The sequence below is a fragment of the Hydra viridissima genome, unplaced genomic scaffold (assembly GCF_058129835.1).
Source record: "Hydra viridissima isolate aposymbiotic clone 2 unplaced genomic scaffold, HvirCarnegie_v1 scaffold_10, whole genome shotgun sequence".
Lineage (NCBI taxonomy): Eukaryota > Metazoa > Cnidaria > Hydrozoa > Anthoathecata > Hydridae > Hydra > Hydra viridissima.
Genome location: NW_028324309.1, coordinates 9,750,001 through 9,772,424, shown reverse-complemented (window position 1 = coordinate 9,772,424; position 22,424 = coordinate 9,750,001). Strand labels below are relative to the sequence as shown.

The following is a 22,424-nucleotide window of genomic DNA, read 5'->3' as shown; positions in this document are numbered from 1 at the left end:
CATTAATTTCTTTTTTTTTTTATTTATAGATTTCTAATTTTTTATTGTAAAATAATAAACAATTAAATTAAAGGGGATATAATAACAGCTTCAAAAGTGACAAATAATTTTATGCTACACATTTCACAATGTACATATCAGACATCTATTGGTGACTGGATGGTCTAAAAAAAAAAACATTAAAAAATTAAAAAAGGACAAAGATTTAAAAAAAGAAAAGACAAAACAACAAATTTGTTGATGAAAGTTTAATTAATTTTAATAATCACAACTAGCTTTAACAATCTAATTTATCTTTTAATAGATATCTTTATCTATTAAAAGATAAATTAGATTAAAAGATAATTAGATTAAAATATTTATCTTTATAATATATGTAATTAAGTGTTCAAGAAAAGTAACTTTTTGTTAATTCTAATTATATTTAGAATAAGACTGAAAGATTGAAAGAAATATTTTTTTTGCTTTAGGTCTTAGTTTAAAACATTTTTATATAAAAACTGATTTCATTTTTATATATAAAATTGACTTACTTTGCCCATTCAACATTCAGTATTAAATGATCATAACCATATCCTTGCAATGATTTTATAGCACGTGCAGCATCTTCACGTCTTATATAGCTGACAAAAGCAAAACCCTGAAAGAAAAAAAATATATATTTAATGTTAAACATCTGTTTACAATCAAAAAAGGATGGAAAAATCAAACTAAGAATTCTATTCTATTTTTATTCAAATTCATGTTAATGAAAAAGCCAAAAAATATGCTTAAAGGTTTTAAGAACTGTATCATTAAATAGTTTTAAATTTGGGCATTTTCTTTTTTCCTTGAGTAATTTTTTTAATTACTAATTCTAATGTATTTTTTTCTGTTAAACCATTTATTTGTAAAATAATTCCTGATTATTTTTGGGAAATAACAAATGGTTTAAAATTTACTTTAGATTGGTTAGTGATCTTGTCTTTTGCCAAATATACACGAGCTATTGACCCAAATGGTCTGAACAACTCTTGAATATCAGCCTCACAGGCATCTTCAGAGAGATTTGTCACTCTTAATGTAGCTGCTTCATCTGCTGCAAATAAGATATAAAAAAAATTAATATTCAAAAAGAGATAAAATCAGAGAGTTGATAAGACAAAAGTGTCAGAGAGAACTATGTAAAAGAGATCAGAATAGAGGTTCATCAGAATAATAGAGGTGATATTAATGGTTTTTTGGTGTAACAAGTTTATCTTCATATATAAAGGTGCTACTTAAAACTTGTTTTAAAGACAAGTTTAACAGTTTTAATTAAATAATTCTACACAATTTCTTGAAGGATTGAAACAAAATAACTTAAAGTATGCAAGGTGTCACATTTTTTCCTGGAATCTTGTAACTTTGTATGTCTAAATATATAAATTGTACTAAATTTAATTTATTTCAAATCACTAATAAAACTTTGTACTTTTTTTCTTATTAGTTTTTAAAAACCAAAAAAAAAAAAAAAAAAACACTGATGCTTGCTTAAGAAAACTAAAAATTCCCAATGCACATAAAATAGATTATAAAACAAATCTTAATTAATACTGATATGAAAATGTTAAATGCACAAACTGTTCATGTAGAGCAAACAATACCATTGCCTTTTGCACAATGTTTTTTCATTTTTTTATTGCTTGTCAAAATGGGGAAAAACATTTTACACAGAATGGACACAGGCAGGAAATTGAAATCTTTTTTTTTTTTAAAAGACTATCATGAAAACAATACACATATTTTACTTAAACATTTGGTTGTTCTTAGACCGATAAAATCTTTACTAAAAAAGTACAAAATGTTGAGTACGAATAACACATATGGAGTGGCCCTGAAGTTACAATTACAAGTAATTGTAATAATAACTGCTATTCTTAATTGATTTTTATAATTACATCTATAGTGTACTACTGTGTGTACTTGTTGTTGTTTATTGTCTAGTTAGCGTTAGTAAGGTGGCTTTCGGCTGAGCCTGATTTAATTATTTAAGAGCTTGGTTTTCTGTTGCTTTTTTTTCATGAAACCAGCTCAGCAAAATATTCAGTTTCCTGTTGACTTTGTTGTTTATGAATTTCTGTTTACTTTCAAGATTACAAGATTTAGAATTAAGATTAATACGAATCTGAACAACACTGGTGTCTTTTGGGAGTATTTTGACAAGCCAAAGAAGTTTAAAGATTTAGTGTCAGATCATTCAGATGTTAATGTTAAAGTGCAAAGTGTGCAGTGATCTGCTTGACTCACTTGCTTGAAAAAGGCTACACCAAATTTGGTTACATATTTGCAGGTATCATACTCTGAATTTCTGTAATGTTAATTACAATGTCTCTGTTGTTAAATCTAAATACTTTTGTTACCTATGAAATGATCATGTTTGTGAATCTGTTAATCAAGTTATGCATTGCCAATTTGCCATTCCTGATATTTATCAAACTACAGTTGAACTTGACAATATACATCTAAATTCAATCCAGTTTTCCAGAATCTCCAAATTAAAAAAAAAAAAAATTTTCAATTAAAGATAATTAAAGTTATTGCCTGTGTTATGTGAAGCTGCAAAATTCATGCCAGCTTCACATAACACAGGCACTAACTGATTTAATTGTTGGTAACATGTTGCATTTTTTACTAGTTGAAAGTCAAGAATTTCACTCTTTCATGGAGGTTGTTGATTCACACAACATTGTATTAATGAGAAAGACCACTAGCGAGAAAGGCCATTAGCGAGAAAACTGATTAGTAAGAAAAACCTGTTAATTGAAGACAATCTCTGTGCTACATTTCAGTAAATTGACAAGACCAGTGTAACTGAAGACATTTGGACCAACCATATTATGCACTTTTTCTTAGAAATCACAGTTCACTGTAATGATGAATGACATCTTAAAAATGGATTACAAGCATGTAATGATTTTTTGACCGTCATACTGCTGAAAATATTGCAACACTATGATGAAATAATTGACTGATTTAAGTTGCACAGCAAAGTTTCTGATATAGTCAGTGACAGTGCATCTAACATGACTAATTATTTGAAGTTACTCTACCACAGGTTCATGGTTGAAGATGACATTGAATTATTCGAATGATGATGATGAACATGAAGGCTCACTCAATACAATAGATATCAATCTGGAGACAGGTGACCAGTTGCTAAACTGCATTCCAATTCCTTTTCATTATCAGGCTTATCATCAAGCAAAATGTTAACCACAATTAACGCACTTTACTGACAGAGTTTATGATAAGAGTGGAACCTTTTGGAGAGGCTAACTGTGATCAAGGTGAGGTTAGAGTCATGGTTTCAGGTGTTAAACACAGCATCTGTGGTCTAAAGCACAAACTGACTCCTTTTCAATCTTAGTCTCAGTACTGTAAACCTTTGGTCAATGAAATGTTGTCTGCTATCAACAGGCAACTGTCAAAATATGAGTCTCATCCACTGTACATAACTGGTGCTGTAATCTATCCATGATTTAAATTTAAATGGTGCCAGCCAGAAGTAATTGAATGGATTAAGAGTACTGTAGTATTTGAAACGCAGAAGTGTGTAAGTGTGGATTATTGTAAGTTGCAATTCCTAGATTATGACTGTGACCCTTTGGTGTGGTGGAGGTCACAGGTATCTTGAATATAAGAAATTGGCTCCAATTACAATTATTGTGTTGTTAAATCCCACTGCATCAGTCGAGCAAATCTTCAGCATTGCTGGCAAGATATTTCGGCCAGAAAGAACACAATTGAGTCCAGAGAAGCTTGAAAACCTTGTGTTCATCAAATGTAACAAGCGCGTTTGTCAAGATTGAGTTGACTCTTAAGTTTTAACAGGTTAATGTTATCTTGTGCAGACATTTCTATGTTTTTGCAACCAATTCCACTTTTCCCAAATAAAACATAAATTAAACGATTCAATTTGTGCAGTGTGTGCACTAAGAAATAATAAGGAAAAACACTATATGCTTTCTATTTAAAAACTCTATAGGTACTTATATTAACTTATACTAACTTAAATTGTTTTGATTGAATAAATCTTCTTTGATTGGAATTACAAGAATGATTTCCCATAAAGACTGAAAAAAGTATGCCTAAAGAGCAAGAGCATAGAAGCAAAAAGAGGAGTAACAAAATCCTAATGTTTGACTCACCTATGCCAATTTATATCTATATCAGTGCCATCAAATTCCACACAAAAATAAAATTGTATAAAAAAAAAATCTTAACTTTAATTGCTTTTTAAAAACTTAGTCTACCTTGTTTTCTTGAGTTCATTGTTTCTCCTCTTCTTTGCGTATCACCTCCACTACGCAGTGAAGGGGGCATATATTTATCAGCACCAACAGGTTTTCCAGTGGTTTCATTAGGTAAGGCACCAGAATCTGCTAATATTAAAAAAATTATAAACTTAAGTATATAATACATCAAAATATGAAATTTAACAAAACTTCAGAAACAAAGAACAAATGTTTTATTTATAATCTTTTTTTTTGTCTAGGTTCATTTTGAATTCTTATAAATACCAAGAATTGTTACCATTTTCTTTACCCCTTTCTTTATCTTCAATTTCTTTAATAGGCAAGAAACTGTCTTTGTATGGACATTTTGTAGTCCAATGGTCACCTTTACACACACGACATTTCACAAGACTGCTTCCCTTTAATTTTTTCAATGGATCATCTTTATCTTCATCTAATTCCTAAAACATTTCAAACTAAAAAACTTTTCCACTTTTCAAATTGATTTTCAGACAGATTACCATTCTTTTTTGTTAAACATCTTGAGAAATTCTTTTATCACCAAATAACTTATTTTACTTCAAAAAAACATTTCAAACTAAAAATAGAATTAAACCTCCTTATTTGTAGTAAAAGATAAATAAACATCTTCTCCAACAAAAGTTGTTGAATGATCAGGCCCATGAGGATTATCTCGTTGAGCAAGTCCAAACTTTTTCCATGTCTAGATAAAGACAAAATAAATTAGCACTTGTTGCTTAAACAATTTTTAAATCATGCAATACTTTATCATAGTAGTAGTATATATATACTAGAAAAAATTTATGCAAATATTTATACTTATTTACTATATTTTCAAATATATATTTAACTACAATCAATATTTTTGGATAATAACTAAGTTGGATATATATCAGGACACTGCTTCAATTTAGAGGTTTTAGGTTGACCTAAATGGTACTCAAGATGTTTCAAAAGATATCAATACTTTGGGTGGGCATGAGATATATTCCATTGAAAAAAAAATAAAAAGCGTTTCTATTTTTGGATTTATACACTTTTTTAAATAATCGCTTTGCAAAAGAAATTTTAACTCAGTAGCGGATCATGCGTTTTTTGGTGTTTTAGATACCAAATTATAAACATAGAGTAAACTCGAAACATTTATATGTTTATACTAGTGTCAAAACAAGGAAGTTTTGTCAAAATATCAAAATATTTGGAGCCTGGGAACTAAAAAGCCCTTTAAATCTTGCCCCCTGCCCTAAAGTGGAGAGCAACAAGTTCATAATTTTTGTTATAAACTATTCTTAACTAAATTCATATTAATTTAAAAATTTCAAATTTTATGAAAAAATCTTTTATAGTTCAAGAATTATGTCAATCTTAAAATTGTAACCCCCTCAAATTGAGGGGGGTTAAAACTTTAAATGGCCATCATTTTTGAACGCTATAAAATTATTGCACAAAATTTAAAATTTTTTATAAATAATGACCTTAGTTAAGAATAGTAAAAATTTTTTTTTTCTTACTCGTTGCTCCCACGTTTGGGGCAAGGGGGGCAAAAAATTAGGGTTGTTACTGTTCCCAGGCTCCAATTAACCCAATAATATGCAAAACATCCTTATTTGACATAAACATAAACATATAAATGTTTGGATTTTATCTTATGTTTGGAAGTTAGCTTTCTCAGACAAAACAAAAACACAGAATCCACCCTCTGTCTCAACTATATAAAAATGCCTTTGTTGTTATTTTTAGCTTTATTTTACACCTGAAAAGGTCTCTGCATTAGAACTGTTTGAAAATTTTCTTTGCATTTAGATATTAATATAAAAATTATACTAAAGATTCATTAAAAAAACTCCCATTATTGTGTCGAAATGAGCTTAACAAGACAAAGGTTTCATAAAGAAAACAGGAATATAGTTTGTTTCTGCTGTCTAAATAAAGACGTAAAATGTCATAAATTAGAAAATAACCCAGCTCTACAAGAACTCATTATTCTATATGTGGATCCAGGCTTTTGTTTGGAAATCAATTCTCTACCATCTGGAGTTTGTTCAACTTGTAAAAAATGTCTTCATTTAAAAAAGGTTAAATAAAAGTTTGTCATTAATGCTAATGTATTGACGATATATGAAAATGTAAATATATATATAAACGTATATGAAATACTATTAAAAAATTATTAAAATATTAAAAAATTTTAGAATGAAGGGTATGTCTCTCAAAACATAGAAGATATGTGGAAGATTGGAAGAGTATTATTACGAAAACTAGGTAGGTTACAGGATACTAGTTTATGCACATGCCCAATTTGCTGTATTGCAAAAGAGAAAAGGAGTCATAGAAAAATCAATCTTTCTGAATTTATTGAAGATTTTGGTTTTAAGCATAAGTCCTCAGATGTAAATAACACATCTTTTTGCACAGACTGCTACCAAAAGGTAGGTAAAGGTATCAGACACCCTTGCACAAAATCTGAAATAGTGCAAAATCTACATAAGCTCATTCTTTCTCAAGACTCAAAAACCTCCCAACAAGTTATTTCCTCTGTACAAAAAGATATGCATAAAACATCTGAAAATAACGAATTAACTATAGCAACAGGTAAATGTGTATTTATATTTCTTTACCTATCTATATTTATTAATAATTTTATAAAATACATTTATATTAAAGTTAAACATTAGTGAAAAGAACGTTTTTCATATATTTTTTGTAGGTGGTAAAGCCCTTCATGTTGCTCTCTACTCTGGAGATGTGCATAAACCTATTTTAGAAATATCTTCAGATACATTATTTAGTATAAAAAAGAAAATGGATCTTCCCATGTCAGCAATGGATTGTATAATGACTGAGATACGTAAAGATTTGGACTGAGATACGTAAAGATTTGGGAGGTAACAGTAATGCACATGAACTTTGTTTTGCATATATTCATATTACTTATATATTTATAAATTATTCTTGTATTTTTTGCTAGGTATTGAACCTAATGCCTCAAAAATTATTAAGGACAAATCTTTCCAGTTAAATGAATTTTATAAAAACGTTTTATGCAGCTTTCAACAAACACACAACAAAGGAAAATACAAGGTTGTTGATAAAATTCAAAAAGATGTTGTATTTGTTCCTGAACCGTGGGAACTAATAAAAAAGATTTGTGAACACAGAAAACTTAACCCCTACAATTGCTTAATAAGAGTTGGTATTGATGGAGGTCAAGGCTCACTGAAAGTCATAATGAACATCTTCAACCCAGAAGAGCTACAATCAGAGAAAAGAAACATGAAAAATACAGGGGTCAATACAGTTCTTATTTTGGGTCTTGTACGTGGAGTACAAGAAAGTAACTATAATTTGGAGAGGCTTATTAAGTTACTTAAGCTAAATGAGCTAAAATACACAGTAGCAGCTGACTTAAAGCTATTATTACTTTATCAACATTTAACTTATTATCTAAAGTCTTTTTTAATACTAATACTTAAAGGCACATGGGGGAAAGTATGCTTGCTGTTACTGTGAAGGTGAAAAAAATGACAAAAATGGAAAGTTGAGGACTTTTCAAAGTTTGACTAGTTGGTATCAGAAATTTATTGAGGATGGGGAACTTAATAAGGATATGAAAAGCTATAAAAATGTTGTTCGACCATGCCTAATTGAAGAATCTGGAGAAACTCTTGTTATTGATATAGTTCCTCCTCCTGAATTACATTTGTTTGAACATATTGTTACACAAATAACAGATGTTTTGATGGCTGAGGAGTCAATTAAAAAATTCCTAATTGGTAAAAATGTAACTAGGCACGGTTACAATGGAGGAGGATTTGATGGACCTAACTGTCAAAAAGTACTTTCTTGCTTGGATGAACTCATAACTATAGCTCCACTTCTGATGATACCTTGTATTGAGACTTTAAGGAAATTCAAAATCGGTATGCAATCAGTTAATTACTTTTTCACTTATAGTTTATAAGTAATTATAAACATAATTCCTTAGAATTTGTTCATTTTAGTGACAGAAGGATGTTTTGGAATGAAGCTATCTCTTGAGTTCAGCAGAGATATTCAGGAATTTGTCTCTGAAATGTGCAACTTGCATAAGTATCTGATAGAATACACGACACACAAGATCTGTCTAGGTTGGAAATTTCACATCATACAGTCACACCTCGTCATGTTTCTTGAAAGAAAAAACAAACCCTTGGGTATTTTCAGTGAGCAAAGCTGTGAAGCTGTGCACAAAAACATTAACAAGACAATGAAAAGATTTGCAGCTTCGGAGCTGAGCAAATGCCATGGAGAAAAGCTTCAAAAAAATGGCCGTAACCTACTCTAGTATGAGGATGTGAATAATTTTATATACAGTACTAAATATTGGATTATTGTAAAATAAAGAAGTAATCATGAACAAAAAATGTTTGAAAGAATTAATACTTTGTATTTGTCTCAGTGTTGTTTCATTCTAGTGATATTCTTAGTTTATAGATAGTTGAGACAGAGGATGGATTCTGTGTTTTTGTTTTGTCTGAGAAAGCTAACTTCCAAACATAAGATAAAATCCAAACATTTATATGTTTATGTTTATGTCAAATAAGGATGTTTTGCATATTATTGGGTTAATTGGAGCCTGGGAACAGTAACAACCCTAATTTTTTGCCCCCCTTGCCCCAAACGTGGGAGCAACGAGTAAGAAAAAAAAAATTTTTACTATTCTTAACTAAGGTCATTATTTATAAAAAATTTTAAATTTTGTGCAATAATTTTATAGCGTTCAAAAATGATGGCCATTTAAAGTTTTAACCCCCCTCAATTTGAGGGGGTTACAATTTTAAGATTGACATAATTCTTGAACTATAAAAGATTTTTTCATAAAATTTGAAATTTTTAAATTAATATGAATTTAGTTAAGAATAGTTTATAACAAAAATTATGAACTTGTTGCTCTCCACTTTAGGGCAGGGGGCAAGATTTAAAGGGCTTTTTAGTTCCCAGGCTCCAAATATTTTGATATTTTGACAAAACTTCCTTGTTTTGACACTAGTATAAACATATAAATGTTTCGAGTTTACTCTATGTTTATAATTTGGTATCTAAAACACCAAAAAACGCATGATCCGCTACTGAGTTAAAATTTCTTTTGCAAAGCGATTATTTAAAAAAGTGTATAAATCCAAAAATAGAAACGCTTTTTATTTTTTTTTCAATGGAATATATCTCATGCCCACCCAAAGTATTGATATCTTTTGAAACATCTTGAGTACCATTTAGGTCAACCTAAAACCTCTAAATTGAAGCAGTGAGGAGCTTAGAGTTAAAATATTGTAACTCCAATTTTGGTCAAAAATGAGTTAAGTAACAAAATGCATCAAAGATAATCTATATTTTTTTGGGCTAAATTACTACATCTCTTAAACCTACCATCTAAAAGATATCAATTATTAAAATATATTATAAATCTAATTTTTTAAATTTTGAAACCTTTCAATTTCAATTTCCTGAATATAATACTCTATGGAGAAACAATTTTTATCTTATAACACAAAGCCATCAAATCTAGAAAAAATTCTAAACAGTAAACAAATTCTTTAGTTGCAGAGAACTTTAAAAATCATAAACTAATAAATACAAGCGCAATTGCTAATAAAAATGTGTCATTTTTCAGTTTTCCAAAATACAAGCATAGTTAAGTAGCTGATTTTAATCTTTAGCTTCAACAAAAGTTTTTATAATTATTTGTAATGGTAAGAGTTATCTTGGTTTTACAAATTGTTTAATTTTTAAAGATGTATTTAAAAGATACCTTCCGCTTTGCTATAGATGTTGAAACCTTGAGAGTCTCCAAACTATAAACTCTTGTAACCTGTATAATTTATTAAATAATTAGTTGACCTTGCTGAAAAGGTAATAATTTTTCAAAATACTTTAAGTCTATAGAACCCCCCCCCCCCCCTGAAAAAGAAATTTAAATTATGAACTTAATGTAATATTAACATTCAATAAAAGTTTTTAACAATAATAAATAAAAACAGTCTTCACAAAATTTGTTACCTTGACTCTTTTACCCTCTTCATTAAAGCGATACTCAATAAGTTTCTTAATATTGCCTTTGATTTCTTGACTGGGAGGTGGTAAAGGTCCATCTGTAAATAAATAAAATTTAATTGAGAACAACATTCAAAACCTAATAAAGATACATTTAAGTTAAAATATCTTAAATTTACATTTTTATCATTGAATATGTATAATGAAGTTTAAAGAAAGGATCAAAATGCAAATAATTCTATTAGTAGAAAACCACTATACTGATTTGCACAATAATATTTTCTATAAATCATTATTTTAAGTTAACACATTTGTTCATGCATTGGTACTTGTAAGTTTTTATCAAAATACACATTTAACCATACATATTTTTACACAGAGATATAAACTATGTACTAACTGTAACTTACTTCCATCAAGGTCTTCCATCATATCTCCCCATGTTGGCTTGACACTATAACAATTAAATTATCAATAAAATGACTCAATATACATTTAGTTAGATTAAATGTAGCTGTCAAACATAGCATTATTGAAATTATTTGATACATTGTGACTCTTTTAAGAAAAAAAACATGATCAATTTTTCTTTTAATTCATTAAATACAATCCATTGTTGGAGATCAAAGACTTCTCTATACAAAGAGGGAGACCTTAAACAATTCTTTTGCTTTAATTTAAAAGTTCATGTAAAACAGAATTATATTAGAGGCATTTAATTTTAGAGGCAATAGAGTGAAATTTTTATTATGAATATAATTTTAGAGGCAATAGAGTGAAATTTTTATTATGAATATAATTTTAGAGGCAATAGAGTGAAATTTCTATTTCATATAAAAACTTTTTATAAACAGTTTAGACATGATTTAAAATATTGTTTTGATTAGTTAAATCTTGTTAAATTTAATTCTGGATGAACCTGCCAAATAATTTTCAAGAATTTGAATAAATTTTAATTGATGTATCAAAATATCTTACTCTTCAGTAGGCTCAGGCATTTTGCTTGTTTTTAAGAATTTTTCTGGCAATTAATAGATCTGGTTGTTACAAGCATGAGCCACTTTGACTTTTCGAACTTTATTACGTGTTTGACTTCATGACGGAAGCCGACAAAAGCCAAGGGAACATTTCTATCAAGGAGGTTTAATACATGTATTAAACCTCCTTGATTTCTATGAAACTGTAAGCCACAAATTTTATCGCTAAATTTTTGTGAATATCAAGCTTAATATGAGTTAGCCTTAAGTATTTTTTATTTTGATAATATTTTCAACTTTTTTATTTAGACCCGTTTGTTGGCGCTACTTCTTCAGCTTTTTTAGTAAATACGTATTTCGAAAATTTAAAAACCTTTAAAATAGATCTTTACATGAGTTGTGTAAAATGCAAAATTATTTAGAGGGGTGAGATAGCAGTTTTAAAGATTTTAAGAATTTATGTAATTAAAATTCTTTTTGTCAGCTATTTTTTTTATAGTTAGTTGTACATCTGATTATTTACAATGTGAATATTGTCTTCTCAGACTTGAATTTCTGTTATAATAAAATTGAATTCACAATCAACTTTATATATACTTTTTAAAACTTCTAAACATTCCACTATTTTTCTTAAAATGATTTTCATTAATTTCTTTAGTAGTATGCTTGTAGACTAAAAAAAACTGCCAATTTCTTTTAACGATTGTAGAAAATTGTTTCGGTTGTCAGCTGATCGGTGGCAAGCTAAAAAAAAACATAACTTACAACATTATTCTCTTAAATTATTTCAAATACTTTAAAAATTGCAATCTTTTTTTTTTTTCATCAAAAATTTGAAATTTATCATTATCAAAACAAAATAAAGTGGCTAAAAAGATGAAAACCACTTGAAAAATATTCAAAGCATAAATTTACCATTTAGTTAAGACAAATTTGAGATTAAAAATAAAGTAAAAAATAAAAAAACTTGATTTTTGATTCTATTCTTGATTCTTATTATTTTAAGGACCAAAAATCAGGCACTTCTTGGAGCTGTAACACGTGACGCATCATGATAAACTGAACGTCTAACTGACTTTAGTTTTTTGTGCATCAAAGTATATTTGATTTTGTTTTGTTCTTAACAGAAAAAGGTTTTTTGCTTTCATTTTATCTTTATGAAATTAATTTTTAATTTGAAAAACTTTAGTCATGTCAAAAGTATTTATCGCTTAAGCGAAAGCTAGCAGCTCTACTTATCATAATAGTAGTAGACACTATCGAAATATCAAATTTCAAAAAAAATACAAATTGGTACAAATTTCAAAATAATACAAATTGGTACCAATTTCCAACTTTTTATCAAAGTTTAAATTTAGTCTTCATGATTTTTCACTTTCAATGGATAAAAATTTAAGTACTAAGTTTTTTCTACAAAATTTTCAATTTCCAGAAAAAAAGGGTATGTTTTTTTTTCTTTATAAAGTGAAGGTATACTTTACACTAAATCCTTATGCGTTCATTGTGGAACCTAGTTATGTTTTTAGTATTTTTGCTGTTAAAAATGATTGTTCATGGGTTGAATTGTTTGCAACTTGAACTAATAATTGTTTTAAAAATTTTTTCTGTGTTTTTTAGTTCTTATTCTTTATTTTAACTTAGAGTATTTTTACTTGTAATTTCATTTTTGTTTAATACATTTCTAAAGCAAAAGTTGCTTAGCAGGAGAAAACACGTCATAATTCTAATCACAATTTGTTACATTGAAATTTTACACATGAATCATTATAAAATTTGGAAGAAAAGAAAAAAAAAGTTTGTATAACTGCAACCTTTGTAAATTAAATGCCTGAAAACGATTCTTCATCAATACCACTTGAAAATTAACCCCATTGAGTAGCCTGTTGTGTTTTTACAAACTATCACACGTGTCATACAAATTTTTTCAAAATTATCAAATGTATCGTTTGATTTTTGAAAGGAATTGTTTGATTTATCGTACACCAAAGTAACCACTAAGACCTAATACATAGTAGAAAATGAATTTAAATCGAGGTATAAAAGTCTTTAGTTTAACTAGTTAATAAGAAAACTTGATAAATTAAAATTGCCATTTAAAATAAGAGCATCCTAAGGAAGACAACTGATCTTAATTTATAAGATCATCATCTTATTTCTGGAAATGTTCCTAAAGAGCTGTCTTATTAAAAATCATTTTCAGGTACTTAGAACATATTTGTTATGCTTTCCTTACATTTTTACATATCAATTTTTATTTACATTTTTCTCAATAATTCTGATGACCTAAAGTATGAGCAATTAGTTTTTGTTTTAAAGTTGATAAATTAAAATACGTAAAAAATAAATTACAGCAACGGTAAAATATAATTCTTAAATAAAGAGAAACAACTTAACATACGTTTTATATCTACAAAATATAAATATTCGCTTAAATATTAAATTTAACATGGCCTTTCATCAAAGTATAATTTACCGTTCTCCTGCAGCCTTTCTACCACTGACATTGATTTGTGTAAATCACTCGGAAATCGAGTCGGAAGTTTTCTTGTGTAATTCCATTTTCTCTGGGAAATAAGATCCTTGGAAGAGTTTTAGTTTTGATATTCCGCCAGGAATATCAGTTCCTACATCTCTACACCAAGGCAATCGAAAGTGTTGCATGTTCTTGCAGGAATTAGAATTGAATTGTTACAATATAATTTGACATAATATAAAATGAAAAATCATATACACATAGAGAAAGAAACATATACAAAGAGAGCGAGACAAAGAAAAGTAGATAGAGAGAGTAAGTGAAAGAAGTATATATAGAAAGAGCGAGAGAAAGAAACATGTATAGAGAGAGCGAGAGAAAGAAACATATATGTTATTTTTTCTGCAAAGGTATAAACTTAGTAACACTGTTATTTTTACAAATCAAAATTTTTTCATTCGATTATGCTTTAGTTAACTATGTTTCAGTACTGTTGGAACTGACCTGCTTCTTGTTTTGTTGGCATTAACCAGGCAGTTAGTTAAGGAGTTAAATCGGTTTCAGTTTATTCTGCTGGCATTGACTTGATTTCAGATTCTAACGGGTTTGATTCTGCTTCGATCGATTCTCCAGGAGCTGATTCTGCTTTAATTGATGTTTTTTCAACTGATTCAGCTGGATTCCATCATTTAGGATTTTACGGGTGAAGTATCTGCAGATGAAGATTAGCTAATAAAGATCCTATCGAAAGCTTAGGTATCTTAATGTTTTATAAAACACCCAAAATTTGCGGCGCTTGAGTTTCGGCTGCTGAAAACAGGTTCTGTTGAAACCAAGCCACTTAATCAAAGTTTTTTTACGAGGTTACACCTATTTTTTTGTTGGCTAAATAAAGCCTAAAATAAGAACCGCTAAATTTTTTTAGATGTAAAAATGTAAAAACAAATGTTTTTAACTCAACGAGGAGTGCGCGTCTGGTAAGGTGAGTGGGTATCTGACTTATGCAAATTATAAATGTAACTAAAAGAATTTCTATTACCATCAAATGCAGTTTAAAAAATGTAATAAAATGTTAAGAAACAATTTTCGTTTAAAACACGGTCAAAACGTTTAAAATCGCTATGATATTAATTTTCTTAAACCAAGTTAGTGTTTTGCAAATAAGTCTCAAGATGTAAAAAACGAATGAAAACCGTTCTCGTATGTAGCTGTCCTTTCTCTCTTTGAATTCAACCAAAATTTTTATGTTCTCTTAAAGATAAGTTGGGTTCATGTTTTCAAAGAATTATAGGAAAATTAACGAAAATATTTGAGTTATAACTACTAGTGCTTTAATAGTAAGGCAATTGTCAAAAATGGTTTTTCACCAAAAGTCAGGAGATCAGTGCAATTTTATTTGCTTAACTACAAAGGGCATATTTGTTTGTAAAATTTTCATGAAAATATACTGGTTGCAGAAAGATGCTACTCTTTTAAAGCACCCAATACTACAGTAAAAGAAGCAACGCATAACACCAAGAGTAACTTATATACTTTAAAATTTAGGTTTTTTACTTACAAAAAACATTTTTCTACTTATAAACAACATTTTTCTTCTGTCATTATGACAGATTTCATGAGAAGAACAAGACTCATGTTTCTTAGGTATCTAACTGCAATTAACTTCATTTGCATTCGACACAACTGCATTTCCTACTATATAGTAATCAATCTGGCAACATTACTAAAGAAAATTTTTATGAACTTTTTTTTTAATTTATTACAAACTGATTTCATTGATGTTATTTGTACACTTAAAAAAAAAAACTTTTTTTCTAATACTCAAAACATAAACTAAATGCTAAAAAACTTTCCAATTTCCGGCTAAAAAGTTTTGAAGTTTCCATAAAAATTTTGAAGTCAATTACGTAAATCGAATTATTAATTCGGGGGGTGCCCTTTTTTGAACAATAACTCAAACTGTCTTTCTCGTTACTTTTAAATGAAAGTTAATCGATTTATCATTTTAAAATCTAAACGATCAAGATGGGTAAAAAAAAAGGCCATTATTGTTTTTACTCATATTTATCCTAGTTTATCCTGAATTATTCATTCTTTCGTAAAAAATGTGTAAAATAAGTGTGGTATAATTTAGTAGCTTTTTTTATAAAAAAAAAAACAAAAAAAAAACCGTTTAATAAAAGCTTCTTTATAAAGAATTTTTTTTACAGTATCTGTTAAATCATACGTAAAGCAGGTGCTGCTTTGACAATAGAAAGTTTAAATTTAAAGTCAATATTTTAACAAACGTTATAGAAGTAACTTCCAAAATAACTCACGCACTTGTTGCAATAAAATAGTTTTAAAAAAATACTTTTCTTGTAATTTGTACATCTCCTTATAAACTGAAATTGGAATGAAGTTTTCTTTAAAATACTGTAGCCCTTTTCTTGATGAAAGAAAATACGCAGTCGATTATGAATCACGTTTTAGACGCAATCTAGTTTACTCAAATACGTTTTTGTGTCTTTTCGAATGTCGAGAAACGTCAACTTTTCGAAAAAACTTTTTTCCGCAAACTGGACATGAAAATGGTCTTACTCCAGAGTGTCTTCTTAAGTGAGTCAACATGTTTGATGATTGGCTAAACTGTTTACGACAGACTTTACATGCATACGGCTTATCTCCCGTATGCATGACAGCATGCTTTCTAAGATCAGAGTTTCTCAAAAATTCTTTGTTACACTGTAAACATTTAAACGGTTTGATGTCTGTATGAGTTACTAAGTGTGTAGCTAAACTAGATTTTCGTTTGTAAGTTTTTGCACATATGTTGCAAACGAACTTTTTCTCTTTATTATTACACAAAGAAGTTTTGTTTTCTAAGTACTGGCAACTTATTTTTGATACGTCACCTTTCTCTGACGGCTTAACAGACTTTATACTGTTTAGCGTTGCGATGTAATATTCTTTTTCATTAACAAGAGAATCTTGCTCTTGAACTGATGTTTGAAAGTTAACCAATGTAGGGTGTTCTGTAAGTAAATTGATTTCTGATGAAAGACCGTTTATTTTTGTAAACGCTGTTTGTAAAAATAAACGGTTTTCGTATATTTATAATTTGTGAAACTAAATTTTATAAATTAATGAAGTAAAAAAAAGTTGTTGAATCTAATGGGAAAATGTAAATTTTATTTGATGTTAAATGTATTTAGTTGTTTATGGCAAACAAGAAAAAATTTGGTGAAAACTTTACCAAACTCATCGATTTTGTCGCAAGTGACAAACATATCCCACGAGTCTTCATTAAACATTTCTTTCCAACCGTTCTCATAGAAGATTTTATTCGTTTACAAAGAATTTCAAAAGTTTTTAAGTGAGCTTCTTTTGATGCATTTTTAATAATCAATTCACCATTCATTAATTAGTAGAAATAGATGTTACAAAATTTAACTATGGCAACTAGCACTAAATTAAAGAGGTTAAAAAAAATCTTTCGAGAAATATGTGACACATTGTTCACAAATAACGAACGATCGTAAATCAAAACTTTAGCCGAAATCGAAAGTACCGGAATTCCGGTTCGAAAAAAAAACTTTTAATGGTCATAAATTTAATATATTTAAACGATCGGTATGTAATATGATTAAATAAAAAGAAGAAGAATTTTTAGACATTTTAATATTGGAAGTTCACTTAAAGAATGATTTCAGAATAATAACCCGAACCAACATGTAACGTGATTTTAATTAAGGTTACTACAACTGCTAAAATTACGGATTAAAAAACCGATTATGCCCCCCAAAAAATAAAATATCAATATAATTAGAAAATCATCATCATCCTACACTAAATTAAAAACGATTTATCTACACTTAAAAGAGTATCTCTTGGTCAAAATTTATTGCGGTAAAAGTTTTTTCGACTGAAACCGAACGAGTAGAAGGTTGAAATATTAATGAGTAATGAGACACAAGGTTGGTCCACAAAACCATACTGAAGAATTTTAGTTTGTAGAATCATTGCTCATCATGGCGTGCAAGCTTCAGCGTCCCGCTTCAAAAAAATAACGTTATGTGACAGCAACTTTTGTTCCGGTTGAACCAAGACGTTACCGCACTTTTAAAAAAATTGTCCTGATTGAAACGTTTGGTGCGGTTATGAACCAAGACGAACCAAGAATAACGTGACAAACTGTGACGTTTCGGGATTTACCGTGATTCTTGGTTTATAACTTACCAAGAATAACGTGACAAACCGTTATGTTCCGGGACAACAGGTAGTAGGTAAGTAGAGGGTATAATTAGTATTAATTACTAATTAATGGGTCTAAAGACTCTAAAGTAAACAGGTGGGAATAGTAAAAATTAAAAAATGGCGTTGTACGCCAGGGGTATATTGATGCAGGAAAAAGGTGGGCTATAAAAATAAAAAATGTATTTGCCTATATTTGGTGTTATAGGAAAAGGGAAGTATTAGGGAATAGGGGTCTGAGGTTATAATAAAAAAACACAAAAATATTTATTTATCACTATAATAAAGTAAAATACTAACAGCTTTGTGTACTAGCTTGGGTTTCTTGATTCAACGATCACCTTGTTTGTCTTCATATGGGTATTGTTCGTCATAAACATGTTCAAGTTCTGACAAAGCTGAGTCTACTGTCCTCTTGAAAGTGGCTCGTTCTTTTTCTAGTTCTGTAAATAACTGTGGGTGGTCAGAGCAAAGGTGCTTTTGCATTCCACTGGTATCGCCACCATTGTATGCAAAATCCGTGGTATAATTCTCACACTTCGCACGTACAGTGTCTTTTTGCCCAGCTTCAGTAGCTTTGACCTTCACTTCCTCAAAGAACTTCCAGATAACGCCTCGTGCCCTTGGCAAAATGAAGTTCTAAGCTGGCTTGATTGATTACTGGACTTGGATGAATTCAAAGCTGATTTGACTTGATTACAGATGTTACTTCAATGGTTTTGTCAATACTTATCCTTGAAAATAAAAAAAAATTTCAGGAGCTTAATGAAACACGACTATCCTCAAAGAAATCCCTGGGAGGTATAAATTGGAAATGCCTTTTCCCAAAAAAAGTTGGTACAAAAAAGTTTGTCCAAAAGTTCGTTACAAATGGGCTTTCAATCAATCTACTTGAAATGACTTAGCGTTAATAAGTTCGTCTTAATACTTTAAGACAAAATACAAAATGGCAATGACTAATCATATTTTAGCAGTATTATAACCTTTCGTATTTAAATAAGTTTTTAAAGTGTTAAACGTATTATTAAACACAGAGATACTAACAAATGAGGACCACACTGGAAAAACGATCAAGCTACATTTTTACTTTTTTTTGGTTTTTCCCCCTGTTATATTCGGCTGCAGTTTAATTATATATTAATTGACTTTATAAATAGAAAACCGATCAAATTACACAGATATTTAACTTAACAAATAAGTGAGCTATGGTGTGAGCTATAGTGTTTTGAAGTTTAAAATCTAATTTACTCAAAACAATAAAAATGTAGCTTGATCGTTTTTCCAGTGTGGTCTTCAAATGTATCTAGGCATGTTATATTTTACCTATTTAATGCTTTTTTTATATAAAAACTTTTAAAACTTACCTTAATATAAAGACAAAAATTTGAAATTTTAACTTTTCGAAGAATTGTTCTTATTTTGAAATTTCAAGCTTGGTTTTTAAATTTTAACAAAATTTATTGGATTGTTACCTCTTTAACTTCTTTAAAGGTTATGATATGAACCAAAGTTAGATAAAGCGCTATGTAAAGGGGTGCGTTATCTACATTCGTTTTAAAGCATAATTTGTTAAATAACAATTGCCTTTGACGCGCATTTTGTGTTAAAAATTTTTCATTTAAAAAATTTATTAAATAACATTTTTGTAAAAGTGCGGTAACGTAACGGAATGTCACGTTATGTCATTAAACAAAAAAAACTGGTGCGGTTTAATCTTGGTTGGTGCGGTTTCCCAATCGGGAAATGAACCGAAATGTGCGGTTTCAACCGTTACCGCACAAACTTCGTCGCGATTGAACCAAGACGTTACTGCAATTTTAAAGTTTTTGTCCCAATTCATTTTTACTGTTACATTCCTACCGGGGGTCACTACTATAAAACTCATTCCGATCGGAACTTAAAAAATCGTAAACCCGATGAATTTCATCGGATTCGACAAAATTGGCGTAAACCCGATAATCCCTAATTGCCTCTACTATAAACATTTTTTTTCGTATCGTAAAAACTTTCCGACGAAAATATTAGCAGGTTCATGAAAACCAAAAAGATATTATCTAGTTAATCCATTGTTTTTTTCCATTTTGTTCTGTTTATGTTATAGATAGTTGTGCAAACTTTCAACTAAATGCTACAAGAAAAACAAATTTCAAAAAAGAAATGTAAGTAAACCCAATATCCTTATCTTAAATATACATTATACTTATTTCCAATTATAAATCTTTCTGTGCAACTACCACAGTCCTACGTTCATATGTTTTAGGATTTTTAAGACGTTCTTTATCAATTTACAAGGCCAGCTAATCAATGTTTTATTAAACGATTAAAACCATTAAATAGTTATAAGTAATTTTTTCACTGTAATTTTCCTATGTTATAGACATACCACAAAGGCAATAATTATATGTCATAGAACTTCCAATAAAAAAAAAAAAATTTCTAAGGCATAACAAAGACAGACACACAGCCACAATTAAACAGTAATTTTAAAGTAGTGAAATTATTATGTCATGTTAAATAATTTTCATCACATTACTTCAAAGTTGTTCTTTATTGTTATTGTTGCCTGTTTATGTTGACCCTATACATAATACTATTCTCACACATAGTTCATATTTAATGTGCTTTAATGTTTCTTATCCAAGGGGACAGAAAAAAGATGCCTACATAGCTCGAGTGTCATTGAGTTTGTCACAAAAATTTGGCAGACTGGATTAAACAATTCAAAGATGTTTTAATGAGAAGATTTGGTGAAAAGTCACAGATGGCTCAAAAACACCAAAGGTTACCAATCTTGAAAAAAACCTGGGCATCTGAGGCTATCTATTCTAAAGCAGTTGCAAATGGACTCCCCATTCCAAACATCTACTACCTAAGGCATGTAATAATTTCTTACATTTCCCAAAGTATTCTAAACCTAGTTTAAAATTAGATTACCAAGTTTTATTCACATTAGATGTTAGTTTGGTTTGTTAGAAGCAGGATCCATTTTGACCAGACAAAATGTATTGGTCCTGAATGCAACCTATTATAAACCCTTAAAAGGAAGCCTTCGCCACTTCTACTACTCTATAAATAACAATAAATACCTTTTATAAGCATCAAAAAACATCCTAAAAGTTGTTCTAGCAAACTAAAATTGAACAATTCGATTCCATTTATTAAAATTTTTTTTTAGGAGAAATTAAAGTAATAATCAAGCTTGCTCTGACCAATCGAACAAATTTATTTGTTGTCTCATGAAAAGTTTAGTTCTCTTTAATCATTTAGTGTAAGTTTTGTAGGAGAGAGAAAGTCAGTGGTTATCATATCCTTGATAATCTTACTTTATAAAAAGTATTGCTTTAGTATCACCTGTCTATGTTGACCCCTAGATGCCATTTACACATTTTGTAAGTTGGAAATTTTGTGTCATTTTTACTAAAATAAAAATTGCCAGGCATCAGTTTTAGTTACCTGACAATATTTTAATGTAGTAAAAGTGACCTATTGCCCAAGGTGTATATGGTTCCTAGACGGTGCAAAATACTGCAACAATGCAATATCATAGTATAGGATGTAATCAATGTTGTAAAATGTTACAAACTTAAATAGTATTATTTAACTATGTAGGACTTCTGGGACAACATCAAACAAGTGACTACAAAGAAGGTGACAGATTCTAACAAAAGTAGTATGGGGAGTCAAAAGCTAATACCACTGGATGAGATTGTTTTTGACATTAGACTCAAATAGTTCTATAGAATATAGACAACTATTCTAGAATTAAATTCTGAGTTTTTATATTCAAATTCAGTGTGTTCTACTGCAATATTAAGAAATCTAGATAAAAGTATTTGTAATTGGCAAAGCAGTTTCTTTCATTATTAGTGACACTAACCTCAATAGTCTCTATTTTTGCGAATAATATTTAATGATTAACTTGGTATTTGATATTTGTGGAGAAATTCATATGAAAATAGAGTTTGGTCTGAAAAAAGTAAGAAATTTATTCGTGCCCAAATTCATATTTTTAATTTCTTACCCACTGTTGATTATCTGTTGTCGAGGTAGACAGTGAAAAATGAAATGTGGAACTTATTATTCTAATTTTGTCAATGAGAAATGTTAGAGATTGAGTTTGATTTTTGTTTTTGTTTTCAAAACAAGAAACTGTTAAAAAAAAAAAGCCAGCTCAAATTATCGGATTTACGATTTCCGCTACACAGAGATCGCGTAAACTTTAATTGGGTTTTTACGCTGAAATTAGCGGAAATTCCGAAAAAATATGTTTATAGTAACAATCCGCTCATTTCAGCGGGTTTCAGATGAAATGGTCGTGAATTCCGATCGGAATGAGTTTTATAGTAGTGACCCCGGGATAACGTGATTCCCGGTTGATTTCGGGAATAACGTTCCGGGACGCCGAAGGTTAGTGGCTTGTTTTTATTCATTAGT

The 22,424-nt window shown here is 29.2% G+C and overlaps 3 protein-coding genes, 1 long non-coding RNA gene and 1 pseudogene across 14 annotated transcripts; 3 read left to right on the top strand and 2 right to left on the bottom strand.

Moving 5' to 3' along the window:
* Window positions 1-97: 97 nt before the first annotated feature.
* On the bottom strand, window positions 98-11,491 carry LOC145182212 (eukaryotic translation initiation factor 3 subunit G-like). Of its 9 annotated transcripts, none has more exons than XR_016456629.1 (10): window positions 11,286-11,440; window positions 10,718-10,761; window positions 10,314-10,405; window positions 10,066-10,125; window positions 4,873-4,980; window positions 4,555-4,717; window positions 4,275-4,400; window positions 942-1,394; window positions 534-640; window positions 98-164 (listed from the first exon to the last, which is right to left on the bottom strand). XR_016456629.1 is itself a non-coding variant. In XM_090101183.1 (10 exons), the coding sequence occupies exons 1-10, from the start codon at window positions 11,303-11,305 to the stop codon at window positions 146-148; spliced, it is 876 nt and encodes a 291-aa protein (XP_089957309.1). In that variant the 5' UTR covers window positions 11,306-11,491; the 3' UTR covers window positions 98-145. The 9 variants fall into 9 exon arrangements, 8 of the variants coding, with proteins under 8 accessions (XP_089957309.1, XP_089957308.1, XP_089957310.1 ...); XM_090101183.1 differs by having other exon boundaries at window positions 942-1,078; window positions 11,286-11,491; XM_090101182.1 differs by having other exon boundaries at window positions 942-1,078; window positions 4,275-4,403.
* Window positions 6,075-7,142, top strand: LOC149883071 (uncharacterized). Its single transcript, XM_090099963.1, has 3 exons — window positions 6,075-6,352; window positions 6,470-6,869; window positions 6,985-7,142. Exons 1-3 carry the CDS (start codon window positions 6,140-6,142, stop codon window positions 7,140-7,142), a joined length of 771 nt encoding a protein of 256 aa, XP_089956089.1. The 5' UTR covers window positions 6,075-6,139.
* On the top strand, window positions 7,757-8,614 carry LOC149883070 (uncharacterized; annotated as a pseudogene). The gene is made up of 2 exons (XR_016456630.1): window positions 7,757-8,197; window positions 8,279-8,614. The product of XR_016456630.1 is annotated as an uncharacterized LOC149883070 (transcript).
* Window positions 11,492-15,929: 4,438 nt separating the features above from the next.
* Window positions 15,930-17,663, bottom strand: LOC145182214 (uncharacterized). Of its 2 annotated transcripts, none has more exons than XM_080057517.2 (2): window positions 16,993-17,663; window positions 15,930-16,771 (listed from the first exon to the last, which is right to left on the bottom strand). In XM_080057517.2, the coding sequence occupies exons 1-2, from the start codon at window positions 17,048-17,050 to the stop codon at window positions 16,242-16,244; spliced, it is 588 nt and encodes a 195-aa protein (XP_079913643.2). In that variant the 5' UTR covers window positions 17,051-17,663; the 3' UTR covers window positions 15,930-16,241. The 2 variants fall into 2 exon arrangements, with proteins under 2 accessions (XP_079913643.2, XP_089921712.1); XM_090065586.1 differs by having other exon boundaries at window positions 15,930-16,819; window positions 16,993-17,159.
* A 2,257-nt stretch (window positions 17,664-19,920) lies between these two features.
* LOC149883069 (uncharacterized) lies at window positions 19,921-22,105 on the top strand. Its single transcript, XR_016456485.1, has 3 exons — window positions 19,921-20,149; window positions 20,633-20,864; window positions 21,600-22,105. It is a non-coding gene; the product is annotated as an uncharacterized LOC149883069 (long non-coding RNA).
* The last annotated feature ends 319 nt before the right edge of the window (window positions 22,106-22,424 follow it).